Genomic DNA, 25,290 nt, shown 5'->3' on the forward strand with positions numbered 1-25,290 from the left:
TGTTGCTTTTTTAAAGCCTCTGACCATATAGCCAGTGATTGTTTTAGAGCCTGACTCAGGTCATGTTTTCTTCAAATCGAAGTACACGATAAAAGGCATTGCTTGAAATCCTGCCTGATGAGATTTGCTCTGTGCTGTCCTTCAAGATAACCGTGAATATAGGGGCTGTGGTATACAATAGTACACTTCCAGCTGGTAGTTCATATTGTTCAACAACATCTATAAGCCAGGCTTAACTTTTTCCATTCTCAATTAATTGGCCAACAACTCTCCACAAGGGCAAAGGGACAGACTGGTAGGGGCAAAGAGTGGGAATAGGGTAGTTAAAGGCACAGAGTGGGGAGAAATCTGCTTACACAAAGTCAAAGCGCCTTCATGACCTGCTCTGGTCCCATCTGATGGAGTGCTACTGGAAATGGCAACTTTATGAGTAGGTGGATTAGATAGCACCTGATGTCTCAGGGTCTCCAACATACCAGTAGCAAATGGGAGCTGTTTCGCAAAAGGAAAATAGTAATCTTCCTGAAGGGGGTATGGCCGTGTTCCAAAATCCTGTGGGCTTCCATTGTGATTCTCCTGGAGAGACTTGTTTCTGACTTTAGTATTCCAATCTTTCAGATACTTTGAGAGGGCTGAGCAGCAGAGCTTCTTGGACTACAGCCTGGGCCACCTAAAGAGACTGGTTTTGCACTGCCAACTTTTTAGGTCACCTGGTAAAAAAATAAGTGCAGAACACCTGTATGCTATATGCTGTCTCTAAAATCCAGGGCACCACGGGTACCGTGCCTTTCTTAATTGTACAACAGGCAAGGTATAGCAATTTGTCCTTAACACTGAAGGGGCTATCTCAACATGTGCTAGACCATTGAATCCCTGAGAAATTCACTAAGGAGTCAAGTCCCTATATTTCTATGAGATTCAGATTCTATCCTTGGCATATTTGTGTCTTACCAAGGCATTTGGGTATCTGATATTTCCTGCTCTGCATCAACATAGTGGACTAATGAGACATCCTATGGTTTGGTGAGGCATTAAATGTCCTCGTGTAGCAAATGGCTAGAATTGACATCCATTGGACAGATTTGTCAAGCTATTTCTGTCCCTGCCAGGTAAAAGCAAACAACAGCTGATGGACTGTACAAACCAAAATGGGTAGAAATGCAGTGGTTAGACCAATAGTTAACACATCAAATGCCAGATGCTGTATCAAGTTGCTCTAAGAGAGAGAACATTGAATAGCATCTACAATTCAGATCACCTCAAGATTAAGTTTTATCTTAAAGGCTGCTGTCATCCTCCAAGACCTATCAATCTTTCTCACTGGTCAAATGGAAGTACACTGTATGTTTGGGGATGACAGGAATGACCACATTTGTATCTTTCTACCCTTTGATGGTTGTATTTAACTCTGTAATTACCCCAAAGATACACTGCTTTTTCACTTATTATTTTGGTAAGGAATGAATGCTCCAGTGGCTTCCCCTTGGCCTCCTACCAGAAGAACACTTACTCCTCAGGGCAGGGAGCCAATGTTGAGATTCTGCAAAGGGCGTCCAACCATCTACACTTAGGAACTGAAGAAATAAAACAAGGGGTGGGGAAAAGGGAAGGAGTTCAGTTGTTCCCATGGGCTTATAGTGAAATGGGGTCCAATCTGCTGCCCATAGCCTGTATTTTGATCAGTAGGCCATGGTTTTCTCAGTCCCCCCAAAGTTGGTGCTAATTTGGAACAAGTATCCACTGAAACTTTGGATATTTCTTTTTTCTAAGTACACATATCTATTAATATCACACAGCCCTTAAGTCAAGGGTTCTAGCCCTGAGAATTAACTCAGGTGTGAGAATTAAGAGAGAAGCTGTGATCTAGCTCGATTCAAGTGACTATAACCTAGACCTGCAAAGTCGGCTTTAAAAAAAAAACTGGATTAAGAACTAAGGTAGCTGCCTGTTGCTTTCATTCCTAGAGGCCCTACGATAACTTTACCATAGTCAGAGACTGTTGCAGATCAGACCATTCCCTAATTACCACCTCTGTCCACCTTCTCCCTCCCCATGAAAACCACACCCTTTTTTTTTTTCTAATAGGTGAACCTCCAGCATACCCGACCCAGAAAGAACTCCAGCCAGGACAGAACTTCTAACTGCTCACAAGTTTCCCTTGCCAATCTATTCCTAATAGCATTAGAAAGCAATGTTTTAGGCCCTGACAGAAAAGTCAGTGAAGTGGTAGACAGAGCATACAAAATCTCAGTCTAGCACAGGCCAGCTTTTAGTGTGTGGTGCTATGCTACACTGGTCAATCAGCAAATTGCAGACAGCTGCCCAAAATAACACATTGAACATAGTATCTCCTGAGGGCACCAAACTCAACCTGAATTCAACCCTAAGTAAGGGATACTCAGCAGTGAGGCTGTGGGAAAACTTTAATTTCTTATGACTGAGAAAGTTTCAGAACTCTTTTTCTTCAGAACTAGTTTGGTGTGTTTTTTTCTGTAGCTCAGTGGTTTCAGAACCTTGGCTGCAATGGAATTATTGAGGGGTGGGGAGGGTAGAAGGGGAGGCTTTAACAAATATTGATGCCTGGATCCCACCCTCAGAGATGCTGGTTTAATAGCTTGGGCCACTAGAGCTTTAAAAACGCCCCAGGTGACTAATGTGCAGCCAAAAGACATTCTAATTCCTTCCAGATATCCCTATACCAACTGTTAGCTCCCCCACTCTATCCCTTAATTTTCACATAAGAAACCTGAGGAGTTAGCCAGGTCATACACTGCCCTGGGTTTCACAATGCTTTGAGTCGAGATTTGGGGATTAAGGTTCATTCTCTCCCTTAAGTTATCCAGCGCCCTTGAAAGCAACCATCTGACTCCAAAATCCTTGCATTCCTTTTCCATCACCACTAAAGTGTTCTACCGTGGCTGGTAACCAATATCCAAGGGCCTTATCCTCAGGGGCCTCGTGGATCCTGGCAATTAAGGACAAGAGCCTGATAAGCTGATTACTGCAACTGCTAGCTTTCCATCCAGAATACAGAGGGAGGTGGCACTGCCTTTTCATCCTACCCAACATAACCAGTTCCAAAGATTCCTTATTTCCCTGAAGGTCTTTTGCCTACAACCCATTCTTTGGAACCAATCTGGACATTAGTTAAAGCTCTTTTGTTTGCAAGCAAAAAAAAAAAAAAAAAAAAAAAAGTCAGTGACCTTACTTAGCTTAAAAAAATAAAAATATATTAGAATAGATGGATCCTGGGATAGTTCACAGATCCAAATAAACTATGAAAGAACCAAAACTCAGGAAATGGTACACCTCTGATAACCTTCTCCTTGCAGGGCTACCATAAAAGTCATCCAACTCTGATGTCTCAGCCCCTCTGTCTCTCCATTCAAGTTTCAAATTCCCACGGGAAAATCTGTTTGGCTCAGCTCAGCGTTAGGTCTTCCCCTATCAATCAGCTGTGGCAGCGTGGCAGGGCTGAAACACAGACACAACCACGCAGGCAAGAGGGAAATGTAAATGACGTAGCCGCCCCAACAGAAGTCTACTTCAATTTCCCATGTTTGTAAGCTTCTATTTTGCAGTTGACAAATGACAAAGTTAAGGGCAAAAAAAGCACAACAGACACTGCTTAATCAAATAACTTTAATCAAGTTAACAGTAAGCAGCAGAAGTACAATTACAGGAAAAGCCCCATATTTTACATGTAAATTGTTTTTCATTGTCTTTACTTGTAAGGTGTTGAAGGTGGGACCCACTCCTCAATCTTCTTTCTAGTGGTGGAATAAGGTACGTATTGTTGTGGAGTGCCACTCACGTTGAATTTATGGTTTGTCCAAATGAATTTACGAGCAATAGGTGGTTTTGTTGTTGGAGGATCATCAGTCATAGAGTGAAGCCAACGATGCCTTAAAGAGGGAAAAAAAGACAGTTATGAAGAGGCAGCATAGTGTAGTGGGAGGAGGGTTAAGAGAGCAGTTCTCGAGCTACTGTGTTGCTTGAGCTCAAATCTCAGCTCCATCAATAACTAGCTGAACTTTTCTACGCCTGGGTTTTTTCATCTGAACATTCTTACTAAGAATGGTATAAGGATTAAATGAGACAATACACATAAAGCACCTAGAAAAATTCTTGTGCATAGTAGGTACTCAACAAATGTTAGCTATTGCTGTTATAATTATTGTATTTCATCAAATCTAGGACACCATCAATTTTAAGATACACCATTATTTTGCTATCTCTAAGAAAGAAAAAATGCTGCTAACTAAACTGACACTATTGATTATAACATGTATCCTAATTTTACGTATAAAAATGTATTTTAGAACTGATGACGTACAGTATTACTATTAGATGCTAGAGGCTGATCCCGGAGTTTCAGTATGCTCAGGATGCTCTGGTTCATGAAGCTCTAGTTTGAAACCCATGAGGCTCCTGCTGAAGAAGAGGGTCTCTGCATGCATCTTAAATCCAAACTTAAGTCCGAACACTGGAGGACATACAGTCTGTTATAATAAAATTATTAAATCACAGCCCAAAGTTCATGAGTGTTTCAGCTTCAAGTGTTCGTCAAAAGATGTTTGCTTGGAGGTGCCAGAAATCTGGCCTAAAGGAGAAAGCTAGGCGTTTCCTTGGAGTATAGAGAACTGTCTCTCTAATAACAGAGAAAAGAAAGAATCAAAGTCCAAGAGACAAAGAGTAGAACTGAGCAGAAAGCCAAGCTGAATTTATATGGGAAAGGAAGGGGAGAGAGAATTCATAACAAGACTCAGACCTCACAAGACAAAGATGACCCTATGGGAAAAGGGAATGAGGTGACAGGCACAGAATTGCAGCTCCAAGAAAAAAAAAAGGGGGGTGGAAGATTGCCCAGCTACAGAGGAAGGGGCAAGTGGAGGAAGTTTCAGTAAAATAACTAAGACTAAAGCTAATGAGAAAAATTTATGATGCTATGTAAGTTTAAGAATATTTGCTAACAGTAATTGATAGATATAGCCAGGTAACTGGCTAAGACCTAGGAGAATAGAGATAAAATATTATTACTGTTGCTATATTTGTGTCTAAAGATAATTATATCATGATGAGCTAACACAATAAAGAATGAAGAAGTCTGTACACACTGGGCTGGTTTCTCTCTTACATACTCCAAAGGAAACTGTGGATTAGTGAAAGTAACCTGGACCAATAAACAACTATTAACATGAGCTCTGAAACCTAGTGACACAGTGGTGGCGAGACAGGCTCCACGAGCTACTCGAAGGCGGGATTAGCTGTCAAAACCAAGGCTCTTATTTATCAAGGGGCTTTGTGTAAGTTAAGGCACGGCAGAAATATTTAACTTTTGCCATTTGAGTCAGCTTAAGTAACTAAAGAAGATTTTTATTCAAATAATTGCCATCGAGACTCCTGAAAGTTAAAATATTTAAGGAACCACAGTCCAAAGCTTTTATATGCCTATTTAGTTGCTTAACTGAGAGCTCATGGAGAAATAGAAAATGTTCAAGAAAACTAAAAGAGGGGAAATTCTCTGGGGGTCCAGTGGTTAGGACTCAGTGTTTTCATTGCCTGGGTTCAATACCTGGTTGGGGAACTAAGATCCTGAAAGCTGCATGGCATGGCCAAAAAAAAAAGAAAGAAAGAAAGAAAGAAAGAAAGAAAGAAAGAAAGAAAGAAAGAAAGAAAGAAAGAAAGAAAGAAAGAAAGAAAAACTAAAAGAAATTTTTTACCACCAACACATAAAATGTGAAAATGTTCATCCAGTAAGGCTACTGGCTAGAGTCAGGGAATGACTAAACAGCAATTTATTCTCATTATGTTAGAATAAGAAACTATAAAATAAGAAAATGTTTATAGTATGCTAGGCTAATATAACCATTCTGTTATATTATTAAATAAAGCCTAAAGAAATAATATCTTTTAGATTTCCACACCAAAGTTTTTGCAAAACAGGTTTTCATCTGGGTCATTTTTCTTCCAATTAATTAAAGATGCTAATGGACTAAGAGTATTGTCTAGAAAACTGTGTTGAGCTAGCATCAGACCCACTTCAATTTTATATCACTGTTATTATCTTACAGGACAAAATATAAAATTACTTAAACTTGATGATAAAGTCAGTGAGACTACAAATAAGGAGACTGGCGGAAAGGCAAAAAGTTATTAATACAAAAGAGATAAATATAATGAAAATACATTACACTTTGGAAAAAACTCAGTACTCAAATATATTCAAGTGTGTCAAAATATCTTTTTTTTTTTAATTAATTTATTTATTTTTGGCTGCGTTGGGTATTTGTTGCAGTATGAGGGCTTCTTATTGCTTCTCTTGTTGAGGAGCACGGGCTCTAGGCACGTGGGCTTCAGTAGCTGCAGCATGCAGGCTTCAGTAGTTGTGGCTCACGGGCTCTAGAGTGCAGGCTCAGTAGTTGTGGCGCATGGGCCTAGTTGGTCTGCGGCATGTGGGATCTTCCCGGACCGGGGCTCGAACCCATGTCCCCTGCATTGGCAGGCGCATTCTTAACCACTGCGCCACCAGGGAAGTCCTCAAAATATCTTTAATAACAAAGATATTAAATCACAATTACAACACTACTCAAATGGAAATAAATCCCATAAGTGGTCGATCCAATTCTCAGTTGTATATGAGGAAAAAGTGTGGAAAGGAAGAGGAAAAGAACACTTTCCCCTTCTTTGAAAATATACTACTTCACTTAAGTTTGAGGTTGTCAGCCATTCAAAGTACAAAATGGAGGGATTTATTTGTGAAGAAAGAATTAAACAGCCCAATAGGAAATTTAAGAAATAAAAATATATACCGTATAAAATAGATTTTAAAAAATCACTGTAGGGACTTCCCTGGTGGCACAGTGGTTAAGAATCCGCCTGCCAATGCAGGGGACATGGGTTGGATCCCCGGTCCGGGAAGATCCCACATGCCGTGGAGCAACTAAGCCCATACGCCACAACTACTAAGCCTGCGCTCTAGAGCCCACAAGCCACAACTACTGAGCCCGCGTGCCACAACTACTGAAGCCCGCACACCTAGAGCCCGTGCTCTGCAACAAGAGAAGCCACGACAATAAGAAGCCCGCGCACCACAACAAAGAGTAGCCCCCTGCTCACCACAACGAGAGAAAGCCTGCGTGCAGCAACGAAGACCTAACACAGCCAAAAATAAATAAATAAATAAATAAAAATTTAAGAATAAAAAATAAAAAATCACTGCAAATGAAAACAGTCTTTAAGATGGATATTAATAACAAAGATAAAAGTTTAATTTTCCCTTTCAGAAAATTTCCAGAAATAAAACATTAACAAATAACAACCAACAACAACAAAAATATAGGCAGTTTTGAATCTTTTCCTTGGATAATATACATTATTAATTTTGGGAATCAAGGCTGGCTCCTATGTTCATGTTTCAGATGTTTTCACTTAACATTACTGAGCCAAGAAATACTAAAGATTTTTCAATTTTTCAAAAAATATAATAGACTAAAAAAAAAAACCCGCTCCAGGTTGTTTTTTGAGGTAAAAATATTCATTATACTAAAACTATTATTACTCCATCCCACTTTAGTTTACGAAACATTCTCATGCATATCACTCAGTCATATCACTAGTATTATTTAATACTAAGTATTTCATATTTTAAAATTGTGGAAACAGAATTGAAATGACTTTCCCAAGGTCCCACAGCATGTATGTTACACACTGAGGCTTGAACACAGTTTCCCAATGGCTGAAGAGAACATTTTGATCAGGACCTTAATTACAATTAATAGATGAAAACTGGTTGGGATTATGATAGCACTTAAGTCTGTCAAAATCCTGAGATCCATCTAACCACAGGATAAGATTGATATATTTAATGCAATAAAAACCAAAGACAGTTCATTACAAGATAGTCAACTCAAACTTTGTTAGCTCAGTAATTATTCTTTTTAATTAAATGCAATCTGAATCAAAATCTCAATAGGGCTTGACAATTATAATTCTAAGGATCAGCTGCAAGTCTATCTTAAGAACATTCTGAAAACTCACAACAATCAGGAAGGCCAGTATTACCAGACATTAAAGTCACAAACATTAGAATGGTATAAAACTTGGCACAAAAATTTTGTACCAAGATTTTGGTACAAAAGTACAATAATAAAACAGAAAAAAATCCCCCAGACTAAAGGATATATAAGGTAAGGTTGGCATTTCAAATCATTGGGGAAAATAAACATTTCTCAACAAATTATGCTAGGATAATTAATTTTGTTGAAAAAAATTATTAGGTTTCCCCAGCCATATATCAGGATAGATTGCTGATAGATTAATAGTGCACTGATACAAATGTGTGAATATTTATATCCATAAGATATACTGATATTTATAGAATATGAAGGACCATTTCTAAGCTTAATATCAAAGGCCAAAGCCATAAAGAAAAAAATGGTAATTTTACTACATAAAAATTGAAGTGTTATGTCCTAAAACTCTGAAAACAAGATTAAAAAATAAAAGAAACAGGGAAATATTTGTAACATACAGAAAAGTAGTTCATCTATCATTACAAATCAGAAAGAAAAAGTCAAACATCCAATAGAAAAATAGATAAAAGATGTTAAAAGGTAAGTCATAAAAAGAAAAAGTACAAATGGCAAACAACAAAAAAGAAGTTTAATCAAGGAAATACAAATGAAAATAAGATATAACTTTTTACTTGCTAAACTGGCAAAGATTTTAACAAATAATAATAATACCCAGTATTTGTGAAGTTACAGAGAAATCAAACTCATATACAGCTGAATGTATTTACCCTGAGAATGTAAATTGAATGTATTTACCCTGAGAATCTAAATTGAAGGTAATTTGGCAGTAGGTACCAAACACTTATAAAACATGTACACTTCTGGATGCAGCAATTTTACTTGTAGGAATCTGCCATAAGGAAATAAGGATGTGTGGGAACATGCTTACATACAAGGATGCTGACCAAAGCTTTATATATAACAGTGAAAACATGGAAAGAACAAAACCAAGAATAATATAGGGAATACTTAAATAACTCAGGGCACATCCACATGACAGAATATTAAAGCCTCATTAAATATTATGTTAGAGAATATTTTATGACTTGAGAAAATGCTCACCATATGTTAAGCTTAAAAAGCAGGTTATTTACTTAATTTACTTAATGATACTAAATAGCATTTACAAGTCATAGGCACTGTTCTAAACACTTTACAAATACTAACTCATTTAATTCTTAACTCTATGAGACAGATGTTATTATCCCAATTTAATAAATGAGGAAACTAGAGCACCGAGAGTCTAAATAACTTGCCCATGATAGTGACGCTAGGATTCAAAACTGGGCTACTTCTTCAAAAAGTAACCCACTTAACATTAAAAACAAAAACAAGGGATACATATGCATAGGAAAAGAGGAGATGGAAAGAATATATATCAAAATATTAACAGTGGTTTATCTTGGTGTGGTAGGATAATAGGTTACTTTTATTTGCTTTGTTATTTTCTGAATTTTCTGTAATAAACATGTACTACTTTGTAAGATAAAACAAAGCTATTAGAAAGAAAAATCCTTCTAATTCGAAACAACTAGAGATGGTTTTAAAATCCTGCTCAATTCATCTGTCATTTATTTGAGACTGTAAGTAGGTTCTTCTACTTCTAACCTCATTTCATCCCACTTTAAGCCATCACTTAAAAAAAAAAAAATCACTCTCTTTAAAGTATTAAATGTTTTAGTAGCAGATAGACTGTTTCTCTCAGTCTACCTTAATGGAAATTCTTCCTATGTCAATTCCACCGCACAAACGTCATTCACTACAGTTACATAGAAAAGGTTCAAACTGTTTTTTTAAATCTAGAAACCTCAAAATTTTCTACATGACTATCTCTAGCATATATTATATATATAACATCTTGTGGAAAAACCCAAACGAACTTTTTGGCCAACCCAATACATTGCTAACCTGTGAACACAATACAGATTTATTCTGGAAATTGGAATCGAGAGTAGTTCCTTGTTCACCAAAAGTAATACATAGTTTATTTCCACACTCCAGGTATAAAATTTTCCAACAACTCATCTTTGTAAAATGTTAGAATCAGAAGCACTGCATAGTAAATGAAATGTGTTAAACAAAAGCTGAATTTTAAAAATCAAAACAATCTTGTCTGCTGCTTATAATTAGCACATTTTAACAGAGAAAGGTTATAAAGTAACATTCTGTAATACAGGAATATCTACTTAAACATGCAGTTTATAGTTTCTTAGAACATAGCCTCTTAATATTCTGATTTTCCGGAGCAGAAAATAAACATTAGGAAGGATCTATTTTGAAAAGAAGCTTGCAACACATTGTACTAAGTAACACTCATTTTAATTCAGTTCAGAGTATTTTACACAACACCTACTACCTGAAAAAGGATAGATTAAGCAGATACATCAAGAGGAAGAAGACAATATTCTCTGGCATTGAGAGATGGCAATTTATTTAGGAAAATAATATTTTAAAAGGCTATAAGATACAATTTAGTGGGACAAGGTATTAAAAAGGACAGGTTGAAGTTAGAGTGGAATTTAGAGGTAAATATGAGCTTCAAATTCATACAAAAGCTATAAAAGAAGTGACAAGACATACCATTTTTGGATCAGCTACCAGAAGCAAATAAAATTACTGTAGCCAAAAAGCAAAATAAAAGTTGTTTCAAGTAAAACAGTATGTCCCCTTTCACTCAACAAATATTTACTGAGCAACTACCACGTGCTAGACACTGGTTTAGGCATTAGCAACACAACAGTGAACAAAGTTCTTACCATCAAGAAGTATGGTAGTTGGAAAAACAATAAAGTAAATACTACGCAATAAAATGCCAGGCAGAGGTAAGTGCTACCAAGGAAAGAACTAGAGCAGGGCAAGGGGACACAGCGTGAGAGGAGGACAGGGCTCTTTTAGCTAGGCCGTCTGAGGAGCGTGAGCCGCGCCACACCCGGGGAAACAGCCAGTGCAAAGCGACTGAGGTGGGAGTGTGCTCACCGCTCCAGGAAAAGCCAGGAGACCAATATGGCTCATAAGTCAAAAGTTAGCAGGGCAGTGAACAGGGCAGTGTACGCAGACCTGGAAGGGCCAGGATCACATTCCAACTCCTTGCAGACCACGTAAGGAGTTGGAATTTTAACTCTCACCATGATGGAAAGCCAGTGGAGAGTTCTGAGCAGAGGTCTGATGGGATCCGAGTTACATTTTAAAATCATCACCCTAATCACTTAGTATGTTGGGAATACTGGCGTATTGTAAGAATGCAAGCAAACCAGTTGGGCAGTTGTAGAAGTCCAGGCAAGAGATTATTGTGGTTTGGACTGGGGTAACAGCCATCGGTATATCAGGCATGGGATATATTCAGAAAGTAAAGCAGAAAGAACATGCTGATAGGCTGGTTATTAGAGAAAGAGTTGAGGAGGACCCTTAAATTTTTGGCTTGCATAAACAAGAGTCATTTAAGGGCTTAGGGACATTTTGCTTGACAGGTTCATTAATCTACCTACACTGGGCATTTGAAGATATTTAAAAAATCAAATGTATTACATTTATAAATGTGCCCTAAAATGCTTAAATGGATGTAATTAACTAAACTTGCAAATGGAGATAACTCTTTAGGAGAATTTAATCCTTTCCATTAAAAGTTTATCAAACATTCACCAAAGAACAAGAGAATATGATTGTTCTTTATCTTTCTGCAAAAATATTCAATTTACTAATCTTGTTATCCTATTTATAAATAGAACCTCAAAGCTTAAGAACAACTATGTTTTAAAATTTGCAGCTATAGTAAATAGAATATTCATTTTAAACCCAAACTGCCATTAATCCTGTCTATAGACAAAGCCCCTAAGATACTAAAACACTCAAACTGACAAGTAGAATATTAAGTGAAATGGGGAAAACATCTGTGATATATTAAATGAGGGGAGGGGGAAGAGAAACGAAATATTGTGTATAATAAAGAAATACATATGTATACACACATATATCTATATATAGTTATTTCTAATCACAAACCTTCTTCTAAAGAAGGTGTGACCAATGAACTACAACCTGTTCTCCACACTGTGAACCTTTAAAAACATTCCTTCTCTACTCAAAAGCAGACACTCAGGTATTTGTTGAATCAGTGAACAAAATGTTAACAGTGCTTATTCCTTGGCCAAGGAATTAGAGTTTATTTTTGTTTGTGCCTTGTATTTCTCTGGATTTTCCAAGTTTTCTATAACAATTGTACATTTTTATAATCAGAAAAAATATTTTAATGATGATTATAAGGACTGTTGTAATAGCATGGAAGCTTGCTTATATTATCTACAGAAAAGACAGAAAATAAAACTGACTGATTATGAACACAACAACTACACAAAAATTTATTTAAAAGGACTAAAGGAAATATGCCAAATGGTGACAGTGGTTGCCTCTTTGGGGTGTATATGGATTATCCCTGCCCCCTGACAGATTCTTTTAAACTTTTCTGATCTCTCCACATTTTTTTCAAGAACAGATTCCATTTAGATTCGATGAAGTTCATATTGCCAAATGTGGACACTTCTCTGTCCTTATCTTACTTAACCTCTCAGCAAACATCAATACAGTTAGACTTCCCATGTTTGTTGAAATGCTAACCTCTCTTGCCTTCCTTCTTACTTTGCTAGTAGCTACATCTTCTTCTTTGCTGGATTGACCTCTGTCCTAAGCTCCAGATTTATCTATCCTGCTGTTTACTTAACACAACTGTTCATTTGGATTTCCGACAGGTATTTCAAACTTAGTACATCCAAAAAAGAAGCTTCTGATTCCTACCTTCCACCCTCACAACCTACCCTTCTCCCAGTCTTCCCATCTGAATGAATGGTACCACCATCTACCCAACCTCTCAAGCCCGAAACCTAAGAATCATCCTTGATTCTTCTCTGTCACCTCCAAGTAATCCTCCTCATCTGCCACCTTAGTTCTCTACAAGGCTTCTAGAACATATTGTCAACTGAAAAAAAGCTGACCACAACGATGTTAAGTATCCTAAATAAATTAACCCTACAAGAGAAAAACCGTTACCAATGTCACCATGGCACTGGAAAAATCTTCAAGGGCAAAATTAAGTTCCATAAAAAAAAGCAAAAACTTTTTAACATATGCTATAATTTTTTTAAAAAGTACTTATGTATTACTTGAGTAATTTAAACATTAATTTTAATAAGAAAAATTAATATATGAGGAGAGACTAGTGTACTACACGGAGGAAGGAAAGACATATTACTTAAAATGAACAGAAGGTGCCACCAAGTGGGAAAAAAGTACATACACAGTAAAGAAAAATCCAGGCAAGCCATGGTTTTTTTCTTTTTTAACTTGGTTCAAAGGATTTCAGAGTTCCAATACTTCAAACCACATACACAAAAAACTTTGTTTCTCCTAATGTAAGTGAAAACAGTAATTTTATACTACTATGCAAAAAATAGCCCAAACTTTCTACCTTTCTACCGGTATTCAACAACATTTTATCTTGTCAAATTTCATGCAGATACTGATTACTTACTTGGTTTACTACCATAAAAATGAAAATAAAGATTATTGAGCATTACTGTATAGATGGTAGCAATTAGCTAACTTAAAAATTAAGGACAATCAAAAGTGGTATAAAACAGTACTTGTAATCTACTGAAATACTTTGAGTATTCTATTCAATCAAGTTTAAATAAGAAGAAATTAAAATCTCATTGCTGACCCCATAAATGAAGAAAAGGAAGGGACTGTAACAAAGAAAAATAACAGACACTAAGTTATAGTATAGTATTAGTCTACCAGCTAGTATTCATTAAAGTGACTATAAACTCCAAGAGAGGATCATATATTTTGTTCACTACTATGAATATACAAACCCATCAGTGCCTGACACATAGTGGGGTGCTCAATAAATATTCATTTAATGGAATGAACTATATGTAAGCTGGGTGCTGTGCTAGGTTCTAGGCGATAATTTTTTTTAATTTTTTATTTTCAAGGTTTGTGTAGCTCCCCTGCCCATCCCAGACGTTTGCACCACCATGAATACTTTTTGTTTATCTATTGGTAGACCTAACAGCCTTACCGACTGCTGACACATTCAAAGAAAATGAAAGCCTTGAGACAAAACAGACAAACCCACAAGATTTCTAATGTTCCCACAAGATCAGGGAACGTTAAGTGAGCCACAGAAGTTCATTAAAGATATTCCCTGGTTCTACCAAAAACACTGATGGCTCTGAAGAGAAAGCCTTCCCCAGGTGAGACTATGTAGCTACTGAACAGACTCAAAGACCATCATAGGCCACACTGGGCACCAGAAAACTCAGAAGGACAGAGGACAGGAACCACAGCTTGCCAACTGGGAAGCATCAGGTGTTCCTCTCACTGGGAGCCTTTGCAGTAGTTCATGCAGGTGACAGCCCACCTAGCCACCCAGGAGCTATTTTCTTTGACTCCCTAGATGACACAGCACAGGCTCAAGGGAGATGAGAGCCACATCAGGCAGGTGCAGGAGCTGCCCTGACTTAAAAGCTTCATGTCCACAAAAGCTAACATCTCTACTAACAACAACTCCATGGGCATGGCTTCAGGATTGCCATTGCCACAAGGGACAAGCTAGATCTAAGAGCAGCAAGACAGGGAAGCCCAAACATAGCTAACTCATCAGGCATTTATAAATCCTCTCAATCTAGATGCAGTTTACCAGTCAGGAATCAGTTTTATCCAGCAATATGATTGATACAATCTCATCTGGTTTCCAGGGTAACATTTAACTGAAGATCAGATTCTCTCAAACCTTTTACCCATGATTTACGAAAACTGCATACTACACTAGGTGAAATCTCATTTCAAGTCCTATCTCTAGCACCAACCTCTATTCTGACCTCTGGACTAGTGTTTTCAACTGTCTACCCACCATGTTCACTTGGTTGTCTAACAGGCATCTCGGAGAGAACTCTTGATTACCCCTTCCATTCTGCTTCCCCCATCCTGCCTGCTCTTCCTCTTCTCAGTAAATGTGCCACAAATAGTTCAGGCCCAAAACATTGAAGTTACCCTCTTCTCTCAAAATCCAAACCATCAGCAAATCCTGTTGAGTCCATCTTACTTCAAAATATGTCCCTGTGGTAGGCAGCCTCTAAGATAGCCTCCAATGACCACATCCTCCTGGTGTTCACACCCTTGTGTAATCCCCTCTCGAGTATGGGCTAGATTTACTGACTCACTTCTAACAAACAGAATACAGCAGCAGCGTGGGATGTCACTTCTGAGATTAAGTTTAAAAAGACTGTGGCTTCCATCTAGGGTGCTCTCTGTCATTCGCTCTCAGATTGTAACTCTGGGAAAGCCAGCTGTCATGTCATGAGGTGGCCTTGTGGAGAGGCCCACATGAGTGTTCTCTGAAGCAAGTTTTCTGAGGTCTGTCTACAGACATGTGAATGAGTTTGGCAGTGGATCCTTCCAAATTCAAACCTTGAGATGACTGCAGCCCCAGATGATAACTTTTTTGTAGCCTTGTGAGATTCTAAGCCAGAGGCATCCAGCTAAGCTGTACTCAAATTCCTTACCCACAGAAATGGTGAGATAATGTTTATTGTTTTAAACTAAATTTAAAAAATCTGTTACACAGTAGTAGACAACTGATACAATTCCAAATCTCACAACCTACATTACTGACACCTTATCCAACTTCCTTCATCTCTGGATAGAGCTGGCCCAGACAACTACATAAATAGTTCCCTAAGTAATCAGCCTACTTCCACAAGGCTCCCTTCCTCTATTCACAGCAATCACAGGGATGCTTTAAACATTTAAATCAGAGTCCAAGAGCCATTAGGTGGGGGCAATCAAGGTAGGCATCTGTCTTTGCTTGGCATGGGGGGTGGAGATGATGAGTGTGGCAACAGCCCAGTAAGGTGACAGAGCCTGAATGGGGAGAGGAGGGCATCCACATGGGGTGAGGGGGGTGGCAAGCTGATGTGGGGTGTTGGAGGCAAAGTGAGGTAAGAAGGGAGGCCAGTGGTGGGGAGGTGGGAAGGCAGCAATGGGAACTTTGTTACCTACAGTGGAATTCATCAAATAAGTAACTCTATTAAATAAAAGAGAAACAGATACATATACAGAAAGGGAGAAAACTAGAACATAACCTGCGGTATTGGACTGGATTCAGTGGCATTGCTGTCAACTTATGGTTTTCAATATATAAGGTGAAAAAGAGAGATATAGAAATAGAAATGTACACACACACACACACAATCATTACAGCCATTTGAGCTTGTCCACTGAGATGCCCCAACAGCAATGAGCATACCTTGCACTCAGATATTAGTTTCTAAATACTATTCTCTACTGAAAAACAGCAAGTAAGAAAATAAACACAGGGGTCCTCAGAGAAATGGCTGTTTTCATGGGTGGGGCAGGGAAAATATAAGATGAACCTAGAACACCTTTTGTCAGAAAGCAAGAAAGTGCTCCAAGAATGAGGGGGATATTTCAAAAGGACCCCAAATGCAGACTGAACAGGTTCCCACTGGTCAAACTGAGTTCAATTTGAGCAATAAAATAACGAATTATAGTAATGGATTACAACACATTGATTAAAATGACAGTTCATATTGATATAAATAAATTAAAGTTTGACGAGTAACTGGATAGTTGCATAACCTCAAAGTATCTCCCCACAAAATGCTAATTAATTGTAAAGGGAAAATGAGTAACTTTAGAATGGAGAAATCTGGCACACATGCCCTAATCAAGTGATAGAAATGTTCAGTAATGAGACAAATCAAAACTAGATGGCATTTAATAGAATGCAACAAGAAGAATCTGACACTGCTTCTGTGACATTCCTGCCAAAGATGCATAGCCTCCATCTAGTCATGAGGAAACACTGGACAAATCTATACCGAGGGACATTCTACAACACAACTGGCCTGTAATTTTCCAAAGTGTTAAGATCATAAAAATCAAGGAAAAGCTGAGGAACCAAACCAGGGTGAAAGAAGCTAGAGAGAAATGAGGTCCACATAAAATGCATGACCAGATTCCCTTGCTATAAAAGACATTGCTGGGACAAGTGATGAAACTTGAAGAGGGTCTGACGATTAGACAGCATTGGTGCATCACTGTTAATTTCCTAACTTCGATGGTTATATTGTGGTAACGTAGAAGAATATCCTTGGCTGTAGGAATTACACTCTAAAGTATTCAGCCATGATATGACATCATTTTCGCAACTCTGAAATGATTCAAATACTTGTAACTTTTCAAAAAGTTTGGGATTTTTCCCAATTTTTAAAAAATTGTAAAACAGATCACATCCTACCTAACCTTCCAGTGACTTCCAGAGAACTTCAGAAAAAAAAGCCAACGGATCTACCCATGGTTTACAAGATCTACATGTAGATGTAGCTATTGAAAGCCCTAGCTATTTCTCCTACCTCATTTCCTGACATCTTCGCCTCACTCATTCCATTCCAGCCAAACTGGCCATATTGCTGTTCTATGAATACAAGCAATACATCTCAAACACACAGGACTTTTGCACGGGTGGTTTCTGCTGCCTGGAGCTCTTCATCACACCCCCCCCTCCTCCCCTCTTCAAATGTCACTCCCTCAAAGAAGCCTTCCCTAACGCCTGTATAAAACAGCCACCTCCCCTAAAAGAGAAGGCCACTGCTCTTTATCCCTTTATGAATTCCTTGCATTTACTGTTGCCTAAAATATATAACATATTTGTTTTTCTGCTTCCCCTCATGAGAGCAAGGACTTTGTTTTACTCACTGTTGTATCCCCAGTGCCCAAAATAGTTCTTGGCACCTGGTAGGTACACAATAATTATGTAAATGAATAAAGATGACAAATTGTATTTGTAATTCATTACTCTACATGTAAGATAATACCTGGCTCTCTAATTAAAAGATAAATCAACCCAACTTCAAATGTATTCATGGATCAAATCAAAGGTAAGGTTAGAATTCTACAATGTATTGCACTCACTCAGCAAAGGGGGTCCTGAGAAACAAACAGCTGAGCTTATCCGAACCACTTCTCCCTACAAAGACTCATCACAAGCCTTTAAGCTTCCCTTACAAGCAAGGGTCATCAAAGGTACTCAGACCTTAGGAGGCTCCACTCCACAAAGAAACTCAGCTTTGTATCCTCAACTGCCCTCAGGCATCACCGAAGCAGGTGATGTTATCTTCTACAGCTTTCAGCTTCTTTTTTTATGTGATCTCAGATCTTATATATAAAAGGACTTGCTTGGCTGCATAGTACTTTTATCATTTCAGATTTTTAACTATTTAATAATTTAAAATGTGTTTCAGCCCACATAATTTTCCCTCCCCCAGTCCCCAATCTAGATAGGTGCTTTGAAGGAGATGGCCATCAATCTGAACACGACAGCCCACAGGCCTTCCACACACTCTTAGGACCAACCCTTCCCCCAAAACAACCAAACAAATGAAAACTAGCAGGATACCTCGCCTCCTAAAGCCAACACTCCACTTTGAGATCCTGGTCTCAAACAGTGCCAACGTATATACAGAATGCCCCTTCGAGAAGGCAGACAGCTCCTCAGATTTTAACAGACCACAGGTTATTATTTCCCATTAAAAAGAGCACAAAAATCCAGCCTCAAATGTAACATCAGTGCTGCTTTCTCATGTTAAGAGCCAATGAGTTTTATTAAAGACAGAATCCAATATTGTGGTCTTCAAACTACATCACCGACAAGAGTAAATGCTTCTAATTAGTCCAAGTAGTGGACCAGAGGTAGGTGAAATCTTACAAACATATTTTGCTTAGCTCACATATTATTTTAAAAAATTATTCTGTCCAATCAAGTAGCCTATTCAATTTATCCTTTTAATTTTTTATAGATTTAATTAATTAATTTATTTATTTTTGGCTGCGTTGGGTCTTCGTTGCTGCACGCGGGCCTTCTCTAGTTGCAGCGAGTGGGGGCTACTCTTCGTTGCGGTGCGTGGGCTTCTCATTGCGGAGGCTTCTCTTATTGCAGAGCACAGGCTCTAGGCGCGCGGGCTTCAGTAGTTGTGGCACGCGGGCTAAGTAGTTGCAGCTCGGGGGCTCCAGAGTGCAGGCTCAATAGCTGTGGCACATGGGCTTAGCTGCTCCGCAGCATGTGGGATCTTCCCGGACCAGGGCTTGAACCCGTGTCCCCTGCATTGGCAGGTGGATTCTTAACCACTGAGCCACCAGGGAAGCCCAGCCTATTCAATTTAAATAAAATAAATTCACTTCCCTAGTTGCATTACCCACATTTCAAAGTGCTCTGGGCCACGTGGGGCTGGTGGCTACCCTATTGGACAGCACAGATATAGAACATTTCCATCATCACGGAAAGTGCTATTGGACAGTGCTGTATTTAAACTGACAAATATCTTTAAAATAAACATTTAAAACCAAGAAGTCTCACAAAGAAATACAGATTTCCACTTTCTCTTGAAAAATCATATCTAGAAACCCTTGGCTGAATTCTTACCTGATGGAACTGGAGAGAGTGAACAGGGCTGCTGCCCTCTTTGATGGAGTATGTGCTTTTCAGTTCAATACAGTCCCCAATACCCCCAACTGTCTCACATCTGTACTTCCCTCACTTATGTTACATGCCTGGATTTCTACTTGAGCCTTTAGAATGAAAGTGAGTACTCTGAGATTATCCTAGTTTCTACTCAATAGAGCACAGAACTATTTCTGATGATCAAGTTCAACCAAAATAAAATATCACAGCTAACCTGACACTTATTTTTAGGTTTTTTTTTGTGAAATTTTCTAGACCAACTAGAAAGGCTCTCTAGAGTTTAAATGTGTATCAACCAACAACCTATGAAATAGATATAAATACTTGCTTTGAAATAGTTTATTAAAAATTTGGTAATTCAAGTAAGAGCATTTAAAATTTCATTTCAAAATAGGCATATTAAAAATCACAGTTTTTAGAGACCTAAGGAATTTGGGGGCTCTCAATTTACAGATGAGAAATCCAAGCTCCAGAGAGGTTAAGCAATTAATGCTTTAAGTCAAACTGCCAAATAAGATCAGAGCCAGAGTTCTTTTAGCCTTTCTCTTCACTATGGCCAGGTGATACTACAGCACACTGTTTTCCCTCAAAGACAACCACACTATTATATATCCCAACATATGATTGGTGACACCCCTCCATCAAGAGATAGTCTGTAACCTCTCTGGTTGAACATGGGGGGAGTTTTCTAATTGCCTTGACCAAGGGAATGCGGACTCAATACTGGATGATTTCCAAGACTAAGTCAGATAAGGCCACATGGCTTCTCCCTGGCGCTCTGTCTCAGAGCATTTGCCTGAGCAGGCTCAGGCTACCTGAGGGTGTTCCAATCCAACACACCAGCCATGCCCCCAGCTAAACAGCCACCATCAACTGCCAGACACTGAGTGAACACACCTTCAGACTGTTGCCAGAGATGCTGCAGGTCTTTGCTCAAACCCTCCAACCCCCACCTCTGGCAGGAGTGTCCTTGATCAAAACCTGCCACCCCCTCCACCTCACCCCTGCCTCTAGCAGGAGTGAATATAAATCCTTCAGTTAAAGGGTCCAGAGATAAGAAAGGAAGCTACAAACAAAAACCCAGATGGAACCAGATGGGACCAGCCAATGAATCTGACCTCCAACAGACCCAGAGTCTGATTATACATTGATTTTTTCTACATTAGCATATTATATGACACACCTACTGGCAGCCATGACCAGACATTAAAGACCAAAAAAGGATCAAAAGGGAGTGGCACCCCACACCCTGAGGGTGGGGTGAGCCCTGCCCTTCCCGGTAGACTAATGCATATGCCTCCCCATCACTAGCCTCACTCCTCCTCCCTTTGTCTTTACTCTACAAAATTAAATCCCTCTTGCCACCTAGGCGAGAAGTTGATCTGTGAACATAGTTCCCACTTCTCCATTCTTTGGCCACTGAGTAAAGTTTGTGCTGTGTCCATCCCAATCAGGGTCCATAGGACATAATTCAGTAACAAGATGATTCTACTATCCAGCCTTTGAGTCTTCCACTTGAAGCCTCAGACATCCTGGAGCAGAGATAAGCCATCCCTGATGTGGCTTGTCTGAATTCCTGACCCACAAAAACTACAAAATAAATACTTATTGTTGTTTTAAGGTACTAAGTTTTAGGGTAACTAGTGATGCAGCCATTGCAATTGGGACAGATGCTTTCAGAACAACACTGATTAACTTAAGAATAGATATACAACAAATATTTGTGTAATGAAACAAATATTGCCAAGTAAAATAAAATAAAATGTTGATGTAGCTCACCATTCAGGGGGCACCATGCTTCCATCCACATCCCAGAATGTGTTTTTGCCATTCATTTCAGTAGTATATATAACCCATCGGTGACGGCCTGGATGGAAAGATCAACATGTAGTTTAGAGAGATGTGAGGAAATAAAAACAACCTTTTCAAAAAATTATAATTGCATAACATCAAAGAAGACAACCTTTTTTTATTAAGAAAAGACTTTTATATGCTCTTACATAAGAGAAATGTTAGAGAACTAGAGCCCTGGGTGTATTACTGAAGGGAAACTCCAGGAAGTGTAGGCAAGCTTTTATCAACAACCTAGTGGCCGCCTCAGCAAAATCCCTGCATGGGGACTGAGACTCACTCTGTGGGTAGGGCTCAACCCTTTCACAGTGGAGAACCCTTACTTCTCCCCCAGCTCCCCCTCCAAGGGGGTATCAGAGAGGGAAGGGGAGGGAATATGTTTCCAGGTGTTCTGGGTATTCAGGAGAAAAGTGCTCCTCCTAAGACTGGGGCAGGAGAAATGTATTCACAGCAATCACACTTGAATTATATGTTTCCATATAAATATTTTTAAACAACCACCAGAGATCCTTTAGGAAACTGGTGATTATTACATAATAAGCAAACACTATATATGATTGTTAGATAAGTAGAACAGCTCATGTTATCAAAACAGCACGCTGCATTCTTTAAAAGATTTCTGTGAAATAGTTGAGAGCATAACCACAATTTAGAAAACTGTTAGGCAAAGACATGGATTTTAATGAAGACTGTCACTTTTTTTTTTTTTTTAATTTTTACTGTGGTATAGTTGATTTAATGTTGTGTTAGTTTCAGGTGTACAACAAAGTGAATCACTTATACATATATCCACTCTTTTTTAGATTCTTTTCCCATACAGGCCATTACAGAGTACTGAGTAGAGTTCCCTGCACTATACAAGACTGTCACTTATTATCAGTGTATATATTAGGCAAGTTTTATGAGACTCAATCTCTTTATCTATTAAAAGTGGATGATTAGGACTTCTCTGGTGGCGCAGTGGTTGAGAATACGCCTGTCAATGCAGGGGACATGGGTTCGAGCCCTGGTCAGAGAAGATTCCACATGTTGAGGAGCAACTAAGCTCCTGCGCCACAACTACTGAGCCTGCGCTCTAGAGCCCGGGAGCCACAACTACTGAGCCCACGTGCTACAACTACTGAAGCCCGCGTGGCTAGAGCCCGTGCTCTGCAACAAGAGAAGCCACTGCAGTGAGAAGCCCGTGCACCGCAACAAAGAGTAGCCCCCACTCGCTGCAACTAGAGAAAGCCTGCGCACAGCAACGAAGACCCAAAGCAGCCAAAAATAAATAAATAAATAAATAAATTTATTTTTTAAAAAAGCATATATTTTCTCCCTGTGAGGATATCAAACATTGTTCTGCAACTAGAGTTTTTCACGCTACACTTATCTTTGATATCTTTCTATACAACAAAGTATTCTAAAAAATGTGTAATTCATCAGTATCCAATTGATGCACAACTAATATGGCTTTTAGAATTTACTACTAAAACAATGCTGCAATGGGTGTCTTTGTTTTGCAAGAATATTTGAGGTGAATTCCTAGAAGTGTTGGGAGAAAAGATATGTGCAATGTAAATTTTAACAAAATTTACCAACTGTCCTCCAAAAGGACTGCGTTAACCCACATATTCTTATGGCATTTCCCCAGTTGGAATTTATCAGATTGGCAAATACTTCAAAATTTGATAGGTGAAAAAAGATAACACTGTTTTTTGCGCTACATTTCTGTAATTACAAGTGAGGATGAGAGGGATAAATCAGGAGTCTGTAATTACAATATACACACTATTATATATAAAATAGATAACCGAAAAGGACCTACTATATAGCGTAGATAACTATACTCAATATGTTGTAATAACCTATAATGGAAGAGAATGTAAAAAAAAGGAATAAAAAAAGTGAATCACTTTGCTGTACACCTGAAACTAACACAACATTGTAAATCAACTATATTTCAATAAAAAAAATTTTTTTTTTAAATAATGTATTCTTTTATAAAAAAAAAGAGTGAAGGGCTTCCCTGGTGGCACAGTGGTTGAGAATCTGCCTGCCAATGCAGGGGACACGGGTTCGAGCCCTGGTCTGGGAAGATCCCACATGCCGCGGAGCAACTAGGCCCGTGAGCCACAACTACTGAGCCTGCGCGTCTGGAGCTTGTGCTCCGCAACAAGAGAGGCCGCGATAGTGAGAGGCCCGTGCACCGCGATGAAGAGTGGCCCCCGCTTGCCGCAACTAGAGAAAGCCCTAGCACAGAAACGAAGACCCAACACAGCCAAAAATAAATAAATAAAATTTAAAAAAGAGTGAAGATGAGCACGTTTTCATGCCTTTGTTGTTCATTTAGTTTTCTTTTCCTGTGAATTATCTTTTTCTTTTTTCTATTGAGTTCTTCATCCTTTTACAAGTACTTTGTAAAAGTTCCTTGTACATTAAAGAAAACAAAGTCAAATCAAATCCCAATCTCATTCCCATTATTTATACAAAACATACTGAACTCACCAAAAAACTGCTTGTTGTCTTCGTAGTATTTGTTTCCATATTTGTCTTCCCCCACTAATGTGCCAACCCTCACATCATTTGCCCTGGGAATGTCCAAAAGAAAACAGACATTTTAGGAAGATTCTTTGTTCGCAACACACACGTAAAGTGAGAATACCAACTTTCACAAACATAGGCAGCTGTGCCAGCTAGAAAAATGAGGAGGTGCTGGGTATGGTCACTGGTTGTATACTTCTAGCGTTCATCCCCAGGTTCATGGCCACTCATTGTCAGAGAATCAGCTTTCAGGTAAGAGCTCTAGAATCCCTACCCTTGTTGTCCTAGTGCCATTACAGCACAAGAAAAGAGAAACTGACCTAACTGATGTGCCTAAAGTACACTAAATAGATAGATGCAATATCGTCAAATTACAAGACTACTTTTATCTACTATCCCTAGGCCATGAGGCAACGGAGTTAGCAAAAAACTTCAGCAAATCTGGAAGCTCAAGTATTTCACTGTGATCACCTCGCTCAACCCTTACAGTACAGGGAAGGCAAGTGAAGGCCAGCGAAGGAGGAAAACAAAACTTTCCCAAGGTCACGCAGTGAGTGTTTGGCAATGCTCACTGCTCTCCAGGAAGCAGAGCAGGGGTGCAGCCCATATGCTCTCACCTCCGTGTCATGGCTCTGTCTCTAGAGCCGGCTTTGGTCCTGTCTCCGGGAGGCCCCCGGACAGAGACTTCGGCCCGGGGGAAGCGGGCAAAGACTGTCCTTGAGAAGAGCTGCGGATTCTCCAAGGTGACCCAAGCCCGGGCCACTTTCCAAGAAACCAGCCAGCACAAGTCCAGCCCCAGAGGCCAAGAGCATGGCTCTGGCCGCTTACCTGAAGAAAACCCGTAGATAGCCGCGGAGGCCGCCGTGGCCGCGGACCTGCTGCAGCCCGCGCTTCAGGACCTGCAGCAACTCCATCTTGTCCCGCAGGCCCCGCCTCTCCGGCGCACTGCGGAAAACCCACCGGGGGGAAGCTGCCACTCAGCTGCAGGGCGCCGACCACAGAAGGTTCCCACGCACGCGCGGCACGCGGAGGCGGTTTTGCGCATGCGCGGGTCTGGAGCGCGCGGGTCTGGAGCTCCCCCGTCAGGCCTCTTCCCGCTTTCCAGAAAAGGTGCGGTTGGTTGGTTTCCCTCCGAAGCAAAGTTTTCAAGAGATTGCATTTAGAAGGCTGGACATGTAGTGGAAAGCTCACCTAAACTAGGCTTTCCCAGGTAAAGGTTCCTCCTTTGGGGACCTCAGTTTTCTTATCTAAAGTGATTGCCTGACTACTCCAAAAATCCTTTCTAGAGCCAAGATTCTTTAGAAA

The 25,290-nt window shown here is 39.4% G+C and overlaps 1 protein-coding gene across 1 annotated transcript; it reads right to left on the reverse strand.

The window, feature by feature from the left end:
- Positions 1-3,628: 3,628 nt before the first annotated feature.
- On the reverse strand, positions 3,629-25,012 carry NDUFA12 (NADH:ubiquinone oxidoreductase subunit A12). Its single transcript, XM_068560629.1, has 4 exons — positions 24,814-25,012; positions 23,950-24,032; positions 21,391-21,478; positions 3,629-3,905 (listed from the first exon to the last, which is right to left on the reverse strand). Exons 1-4 carry the CDS (start codon positions 24,897-24,899, stop codon positions 3,725-3,727), a joined length of 438 nt encoding a protein of 145 aa, XP_068416730.1. The 5' UTR covers positions 24,900-25,012; the 3' UTR covers positions 3,629-3,724.
- Positions 25,013-25,290: the final 278 nt, after the last annotated feature.

Source organism: Eschrichtius robustus, chromosome 13 (genome assembly GCF_028021215.1).
Source record: "Eschrichtius robustus isolate mEscRob2 chromosome 13, mEscRob2.pri, whole genome shotgun sequence".
Taxonomy (NCBI): domain Eukaryota; kingdom Metazoa; phylum Chordata; class Mammalia; order Artiodactyla; family Eschrichtiidae; genus Eschrichtius; species Eschrichtius robustus.